At 34.1% G+C, this 9,302-nt stretch overlaps 2 protein-coding genes and 1 long non-coding RNA gene across 3 annotated transcripts; 2 read left to right on the top strand and 1 right to left on the bottom strand.

Moving 5' to 3' along the window:
• Positions 1 to 333: 333 nt before the first annotated feature.
• On the top strand, positions 334 to 3,331 carry LOC149906944 (uncharacterized). The gene is made up of 3 exons (XR_016456955.1): positions 334 to 464; positions 958 to 1,139; positions 1,833 to 3,331. It is a non-coding gene; the product is annotated as an uncharacterized LOC149906944 (long non-coding RNA).
• A 918-nt stretch (positions 3,332 to 4,249) lies between these two features.
• LOC149906945 (uncharacterized) lies at positions 4,250 to 5,029 on the bottom strand. The gene has a single exon (XM_090103802.1). The coding sequence runs from the start codon at positions 4,833 to 4,835 to the stop codon at positions 4,296 to 4,298; it is 540 nt and encodes a 179-aa protein (XP_089959928.1). The 5' UTR covers positions 4,836 to 5,029; the 3' UTR covers positions 4,250 to 4,295.
• A 437-nt stretch (positions 5,030 to 5,466) lies between these two features.
• Rev1 (Rev1 DNA directed polymerase) lies at positions 5,467 to 8,776 on the top strand. The gene is made up of 2 exons (XM_090103998.1): positions 5,467 to 5,797; positions 5,880 to 8,776. Exon 2 carries the CDS (start codon positions 5,880 to 5,882, stop codon positions 8,559 to 8,561), a length of 2,682 nt encoding a protein of 893 aa, XP_089960124.1. The 5' UTR covers positions 5,467 to 5,797; the 3' UTR covers positions 8,562 to 8,776.
• Positions 8,777 to 9,302: the final 526 nt, after the last annotated feature.

Raw genomic sequence — 9,302 nt, forward strand, 5'->3', positions numbered from 1 at the left:
CGCCCTGGCAGCGCCAGCAGCAGATGCGCCTGCAGCAGCTCATGCAGCAGCAGAACGTGAGTTGCTTTGTGTTTGTGTGTAGCGAGTGGTGCGGGTGGGGGGGGTATGGGCGGCACGAGCGGGCTGCAGTACGAGCCGCCCTGGCAGCGCCAGCAGCAGATGCGCCTGCAGCAGCTCATGCAGCAGCAGAACGTGAGTTGCTTTGTGTTTGTGTGTAGCGAGTGGTGCGGGTGGGGGGGGTATGGGCGGCACGAGCGGGCTGCAGTACGAGCCGCCCTGGCAGCGCCAGCAGCAGATGCGCCTGCAGCAGCTCATGCAGCAGCAGAACGTGAGTTGCTTTGTGTTTGTGTGTAGCGAGTGGTGCGGGTGGGGGGGGTATGGGCGGCACGAGCGGGCTGCAGTACGAGCCGCCCTGGCAGCGCCAGCAGCAGATGCGCCTGCAGCAGCTCATGCAGCAGCAGAACGTGAGTTGCTTTGTGTTGTCCTACGTAAGGATTATTGTGTAAATTCCCGTGGGAGGAAGCGGGATGTGACAGATACATTTATTTTGTGTTTTGTTGTTAGTGTTCATGCATCATTTACTTTGCCCACGGCTTTCGCCGATTTGTTTTTTGCTACTCAAATATGTATCTGTTTTTGTTTTCCGTTCTTATTGCTTGTATAGATATTGTGAATAGAAATAAAAAGTTTGCTAATTCTGCCACAGTTTTAACCAAGATGATTATTTTTCCTGTAGCAATTTTTGGATTGAAACTACTTTAGGCGCATTTTGAATAAAATTTCAAGGTTATGGAATAATGCAACGACTTTGGTATCTTTGAAGTTTCACTTCTGACACACACACTGTTTTTTTTTTCGAATTTATTTTTTTCGTATTTTTAACGAATTATATAAAATAATTGTATATATGTACTTAATATATAACGTATAATACAATATGTGCGCGTTTCCGCGCAGCCAATGGCGGCGAAGTACTACGCGGGCGGGTTGGGCAGCCGCGACCCGGTGGCGATGGCGCTGCAGCACCAGCGCGCGCGCGAGATGATGCTCGGCGAGCGCTCGGGCAGGCCGCGCGGCCGCCCGCCGCTCGCAGCGAGACCCAAGCCCAGCGAGGACGTGGTCAACTTGGATTCTGACTAGTGAGTGTACGCCTTTATGTTGTGTGTTACTTGGCTAGTGAGTGTGAGTCTTTATATTGTACGGGTGGGGACAGTAGATCGACCTGGCGGCGACGTGTGGAAGATAGTCGTACTCGATCTGCCTAATGTGTGCAAGCCTTTGTTGTTGTTGTAGTAGCAGGTGAGGACAGTAGATCGACCTGGCTGGTGAGCGAGCGCCTTTATGTTGTACGGGACAGTAGATCGACCCAGGAGCAATATTATGACATCTCATTTCCAGACAATTTACGCCGTGAATTGAACTGACTGGCAAAATTCATATTATAAAATAATGAACCATAGCTGGTTATTGTGTTCCTAATATTAGGTTATTGTGTTCATAATATTATAAATTTGCCAGTCAGTTCAATTCACGGCATAGACTGTCTGGAAATAAGAGGTCATAATACTACCCCTGGCTGGTGGGTGCACGCCTGTATCTGTTTAAGATAGAGTACATGATAGTGTGTATAAGCTGTTTTTTTATGGAGACTTCATCAAGAATAATAAAGAGTACTTTTATACATCATGGAATACTGCAAATCTGCCCACTCAATCCAACTAATAAGAATACATCTTTACATATGATGTTGACCGTACAAATATATAATTTCATAAATTTTTCTTTAATTTTCTGTATTTATATTTTTATTAATTCTCCCTTCTTGCTTACAGAACAGTGAAACTATGAAATAAGTGTACAGTGAATGATATTAAGGTGCTAAGCAGCAATGAGAAGATGTCGTAGAGATTACAACCGGAATAACGACAGACAAACCATGGGCGTATTCTTGTAGCCTTCAGCTTGCGCTACACCACATATCATGAATCTCATATGGTATTACCACGAAACAATTTAAACACAGTCTAACTTTAAACCAGGGATCTGTCACTTTAATAGTTGTCTATGTAAAATACGACAAAACCAGATTAAAGAGAACCCGCGCTTAAAGTTAAACTCTGTCTAAAGTTTTTTGTGGTTACGTTTAGCCAATTTTTCGTACAATATTTTCACTAGAGCAACACACAACAGTGTGCTACAGTTGTATGATTTTTTCATCTTGCAACCTAATTGTAAATTAAATATTTAAGTTTTATTCAATCAGGTTTAACTTATATGATTATTATATTCATTGTGTGCAATTTTCAAATTATATGTTTCTATACACTTCATAATTTTAAATACTATTATTATTCTCCAATGGAAAAAATTTGTTTGAAAGGCATTGAAACAATAAATATGAATACTATTAAATCACATATCAAAAAGAATCTCTGAGGCCCTAATGAAAGTCTATATTTGCATGTACATTCTTATTTTCACAAGAACTGTATGACTTAAAATACAAACTAAATTTTATGAGCAACATACTACAAATATACTATTTCGAAATTCGATTATTCAAAAGCAAATATTCAATGTACATATTGGTAGAAATGTCAGCATTTTTAGATTATAATACATCTTTATGTGGTAATAGGTATTTTTTATGTTTTGCTTTCGCAGTGATTTTTTATTTTAGTGTTAATGTTTGTGCAGATATTCGTCTGATTTTGACGACAAAAAGTAATTGGACTAAACACAGAGAAACGTGACTATCCCTCTTAACTTTGAAATAATTAAAATTTGAGAAATTCTTCAAGGAATAACTGTTCACTATCCTTGACTTCAAATATACATTTGAATTTTATTTTGACTTATATCTGCACAAATAATCTGGTAAAAATAATCATTGGCTTGGAGTTTGGACTGGTGTAAGAGTTAACACCAATTTATTAGTTTTATTATTAAAAAGTATTACAGCTTTTATAAAGTGACATGACAAACATTTTTATACATAATTTTTTAGGTGTTGAATTTGATTCATTTTTTGCATTTAGTATTTAACTTTTGATTATAACAGAAATATAGAATAAAAAATAATGTCAGCCTACTAATAAATGTATATTCAGTACAGGAAGATAGTGTTAAGGCATAATGATAGTAGTTGTCTTCTGTTTTGGTGGAAGTTAGCCAACTGTGCAATGTAATAGTTTGCTTTCAACGCAAAATCTATGTGCTTCATTCATCTATTGTATCTAGATATAAAACAACAAGCAGGGGCTTAGAAACTAAATTTTATCTGGTCTTTTTATGATAAATTATTTTTGGATAATTTGTAAGATGATCAATAGATGATCAATACATTCATTCCATTACCAATTGATTTTTATCGGGAGATTACAAATTATTGTCAACAAATGGTCTATCATTGTGAGTAGGTTTTTCTGATTGTGATTTTGTGAGAACTATTTATTTGGCTCGAGTAACGGGCAGTTTAGTTGTGATATCACTTTTTCTTACAATTTTGTATACGTTTATGTTAATGAGTCACTCTTGTGACTTTAAGATTTTGAAAACTAAAATAGTTACATATTCTAGAATAATTGATTGTATTTAACTGTGTGATGGATAATTTTAAGTGTTTAATTCTTTTTTTTTTATACTAAAACATTACATTCTGAATGTTGTTTTTATTTCATATAAGTTACATAATATGCTAGAATTTATTCTAATGTTTATTTATAAGTTATATACATTTTTTTTATAAATGAGCAGTATTTGAGTTAGACGTTAAGTAATTTACTGGTAATCTTACTTAAGTGATTATTAAAGGCAAACTCTTAAATTTCGCACACATGTGAAGACCTAAGTTTTCACTATATAATATGTAATATATAATATAATGGTAACTGTAGAAAACTTCCTATTATTTTGTAGTAAAATTGAAGTATAATAAATAATTTTAAATGTGATTAAGGTTGTTTTTTTTAACCCTCAAAAATAGAATCAATAGAGTAGATAACACTTTATTGCACACAACTTTTACATAAAAAAGTATGTCTAAATTGTAGTCCTATCGCTTGGTCTTTTGGCAACTACTATGAGCAATGAGTAAGAAATATTTGTTGAGCATTGAGCAAAAATTAAGGAGCTGGGAAAAACTTCTAAGTATACAAATGTTATGTTCAAAACTTGTCATTTCATAATGTTAAAATCATATTAGGTTGTTCAATTATCAATCAGGTATAAGGAAAATTAAAATAATACATAAAATAAACGTCAAAAATTTATTGAATATACAATTAAACTTAGATTTACACATTTATATTGGGTAGTCCCGTTTTACTTCCAATTGACACTTCAATGTAATTCAACAGTCTTCGGGCTAAGCTCTTAGTTTCATCTTTTTTCAAAGCATTTGCATTTAACATATCTAACCGGTTTTCTTTACAAAAATATATCACCTCACTTGCATTCACGGCCATAGCATTTACTGGAAGCCCACTTGCATTCACTAGCACAGTTCGACGAATTCTCAAGTCAGGATGAACATGATCCAACACATTTTTGACCCACTCAATACACGAAATACGGCTCGAATCCATTGCTATTATAACAAAATCTATATCCATTTTCCCTGTTACATCCGACTGCCTCGCAATATCTTCCAGGTTGAAACACCTTAAAACGGCTAATTTCCAACGTAAGTTCACTCTATCGTGCACTTCTATCAAGGCTTCCGAAATATTTTCTATAATATCAACATTAGAAGAAACTACGACAACAGTTAAACTGTTTTTGTAACACGTAGGGCCAACCCAAGGTGCTATGAGGACATTATCAATGACCGACATGGTTTTTAGATTTTCTTAGTTTTCAAGTCCTTACAACTAGTACCAAGACGTCATCAGCAGATTTTAAAGAGTTTTAGTTTTAGAGAATTCATGAAATTTAATAAATATTCAAAACAAACAACGATATCTCAAAGCCAAACAACAAAAATTCAAATTCAAATTTTTTGACATTGACATATTATGCTCGACATATTTTTGCTCTATTTTTGTTCTGAGCTCATGCCTGACGTTTGACAACTTATATTTTTTTTAGTTTGCGATTGACGGATTGTAATTTGTATAGAAACCCGAGCTCTATCCACAGACAAATCGGCAAATGTCGCGCCGCTTCGCGCCGTGACTTTTCGCTTAGTTTCGCTTAGACTACAGTTCAGTACTACTTGCGTGAAAAAGTAACAAACAAACACATATACAAATATCCTCACAAACTGTTGCATTTATAATATTAATTAAAATTAATAGGAAGTAGGAGTAGGAGTAGGAATAGGAGGTAGTATATTTCCCTGGCTCAACTCGAGTCTCAAATTAATGTCAAATTTTCTACGCATGTCATGTTGTCAATGAAGTATGAACATTGAAGAAGTTTGAACTTGAACGTCTTGAAGTTTGAACGCTTTGTTTGAACGTTTGAACATGAATTTCACAGAGCAAGTAATGACACAGTAATGATGAATTTATTAAATGACATTTACCCACGTCGCACGTTTAATTTTTGTTGTTGAGAGCACAGGGCAAGTAATATAGTATGGTTGAGAGTTGAGAAATGGTCGAGAAGATATGAATAAAATTTGAATATTGATTTGTGATCACATAATATCTTGTTTACTATTTTATGTACTAACTCTGTGATTGACATAGAGGGTTCAAAAAGTTTTAAAATAATTTTTATTTTGTTCAGTTCACACTTAGTTCACACTGCAAATGCTTTACAATTCAATTTGCTTTAGGGCCTAGCTACGTAGGTAACTATCTATATAAATATTCCTATTTTTACAAAATACTAAATAGGATATCATTGTAGTTAAAAGTGATATTTGATTAAAGATGAGGCGCCGCGATGAAAAATTCCCTGATAATGGATTTGAAGGATGGGGCGGTTACATGCAAGCTAAAATATCTAAATTGGAAGATCAGTTCACTTCAAAAGCTTGCTATGAAAATAAAGTTTCGGATATATTTTCTGGTGTGAGTATTTTTGTAAACGGTTTCACAATCCCCTCTGCTGATGAGTTAAAGGAGTTGATGGCGAAACATGGTGGTATATATCATACATACCAGAGAAGTGAAGATTTTGTTATAGCTTCAAATTTACCTGATACAAAAGTCAAGAAAATGTCTTTGGTTAATGTAGTAAAGCCTGAATGGATTACGGAAAGCATATCTGCAAATAGACTCTTAGACTACAAAGATTATTTACTTTATGGTAGCAAAAGAACACAACCACAGTTAAATTTTAATAAATTATTATCAACTAGAAAATGCCCAATTGCATGTAAAGATGAAGTTGAAGAGGAGATTACTAAAAGAGAATATTCCCCACAAAATGTTAAACCAACCATACATAAAACTGATGACACTTTGCCTTCAGGTTCAATAGATTCTAAATTAGATCTCAAAACCTTAAGAAATGGACCGAAAACTGCAATAGATCCTAATTTTATATCTGAGTTCTACAACAATTCAAGGCTTCATCACATTTCACAACTTGGAGCTTGTTTTAAACAGCATATTAATGATCTTAGGGAAACCAGTAATTTCAAATTTCCAGCATGCATCAGTATTAAGGAAAATATTAAATCATTCAACCAGAATAGTTGTTTTGTAATGAATTTTGAATATAATAAGGTGATTATGCACATTGATATGGATTGCTTCTTTGTTTCTGTTGGTTTAAGAAAACACCCTGAACTTAGAGGGCAGCCCATAGCTGTTACACATTCTAAAGGTGGCCAGAGTCAAGTAAAAAGAACAGGAGTAGATCGAGCAGCTGAATTTAACCTTTACAAACAAAGGCAAGCTAATAAGTTATCAAAAGCTACAGGTATATCCCCAGATGGGTTTGAATTAGAAACTAGAGTTGATAACATAGGTGAGGAAAATGATAAATTTGGATCTATGAGTGAAATAGCCTCTTGTTCATATGAAGCTAGAAATAAGGGTATTAAAAATGGCATGTTTATGGGAGCAGCATTAAGGCTATGTCCAGAATTACAAACTATCCCTTATGATTTTGAGGGTTATAAAGAAGTAGCCTATACTTTATATAACACAATTGCACAGTATACATTAGATATAGAAGCTGTTTCTTGTGATGAAATGTATGTTGATTGTACAAATTTATTAAAAGAATTAGATGTGAGTGTTGAAGATTTTGCAACAGTATTACGGGAAGAAATAAAAGAAAAGACAGGCTGCCCATGTTCTACAGGCTTTGGAGGAAATCGCTTGCAAGCAAGATTGGCTACCAAGCAAGCAAAACCAAATGGACAATTCTTTTTGACTGCAAATCTAATTGAAGATTTTATGTTTGATATAAAGCTTAAAGATTTGCCAGGGGTTGGAAGGCAAATATCCCAAAAATTGGAAGCTCTTGGCCACCAAACCTGTGGTTCACTGCAATCACTCACTTTATCTAGCTTACAGGGTCATTTAGGAAATAAAACAGGCACTCAATTATTTGATCAATGTCGTGGGCGCGACAGAAATCCCTTGACATACCATACAGTTAGAAAATCTGTATCTGCAGAAGTAAATTATGGGATAAGGTTTGAGAACAATGAACAATGCTTTGAATTTCTCAGACAACTTTCTGTAGAAGTTGAAACGAGAATGCAACAGTTCAAAGTTTTGGGAAAATGTGTTACTCTTAAACTCATGGTCAGAGCTGCAGATGCTCCTGTAGAAACTGCAAAATTTCTAGGTCATGGCTTCTGTGATGTCATCAATAAATCAACATCATTGGCTGTAGCAACAAATGACTCTGAACTTATTAATAAAGAAGTGGTACTGCTATATAAAAAATTGAATATAGATCCAAAAGAAATGAGAGGAGTCGGTATACAAGTCACCAAATTAGAATCATTGAATAATAATCAACTTAAAACTAAAGGTGCTATAAGTAAATTTTTGGTAAGTGGTATAGATGTTAAAAAGGAGGAGCCTAAAAATATCTCTACATCCAAACAAAGTATAAAAAAAGAACCTGTTACACCAAAAAAGAATACATCACCTAAAAAGAAATCACCAATACTAGGATCTAAAAGATCGCCAAATAAAAGACGGGGAAGACCACCTAAAACCATAAAACTAGAACAATCAACTTCAAGAAATCTTTTAGAAAAGTTTGTGCATGTACCAAAAGAAAATCAGAATTTAGATAAAAGGGAAACTATTAACAAACCAATTGCTAAAGAGGAACATGTTAAAAATGAAGAAAGATCAGGTTTATTGGGTCTTCCTTGGCAGCAAGTTAGAGAATTACTTAGAGCTTGGTTTGATAGTGGTCAGACACCACAATCCTGTGATATACATATGATTGCAGCATATATGCGCGAAATGGTAATAAACAAAAATATCGACAAACTTCATATACTCGTAAACTTTTTCAAAAGAAGGACATTTGAAATGAAAAATGAGATTTGGAATGAAGTTTTTAATCATGTTTTGGACCACGTTCAAAGCTCAATGTTAACTGTATATGGTAAGAAGCTATGGGTGGAAGATTGAGATATTCTGTGATATTATGTCTGTTCTTGATTAGGAATTATTTTAATGTGATATTAAATAAAACAATAATGATTCATTCATTCCATTTATTTGTCTATTATGACTACTAATAAAACATTTTAAAATAAACATAAGACTGTGTCACATAATACTGCCATAACTATATTTTAACTTATTTCATGTGGCAGGTACAGACTAAAGCTATTAAATCAGATACTAAAAAAATTAGGGCAAGTTAAAACGCATTAAAAATAATATGTAAATTCTCAAGCATCCGAAATGGTACATGTTAGTTTGTATATTATCATACACTTGTATATTTAAATTTTAAAATGGCAGTTAGTATCACTGTTAAGCTTTCATATGCTATAAGGCGAGAATACATTATGTCAAAAATGCATCCTTCCATACTGATTAGGATGTAAACTAGAATGGCAATAAATTTTACTTTCTAGCATTTGGAAATCAAGAATAATTCAATTCAAGTGTAATAACACTTTCAATTCAGTAACACTTGACAGAAAATAGTACTTCATTCATGTATTCTCGCCCTTATTAGCAAATTTTATTGCTCTTAGCGCCTGGACAAATCACACTTTGACACTAATTTACGTACCTACTTCACGTACGTCATAATTTTTAAATTTACCTGATCCTGTAATTTAACTATAATATCACAGATTTTATTGCAAAAAACAAAATGTTGGAGATGTAAAATTGTGCAATAAACTAAATAAAAAC

Source organism: Colias eurytheme, chromosome 7 (genome assembly GCF_061535395.1).
Source record: "Colias eurytheme isolate Ceu_HAF_F1 chromosome 7, ilColEury1 Martin Lab GWU primary, whole genome shotgun sequence".
NCBI lineage: Eukaryota > Metazoa > Arthropoda > Insecta > Lepidoptera > Pieridae > Colias > Colias eurytheme.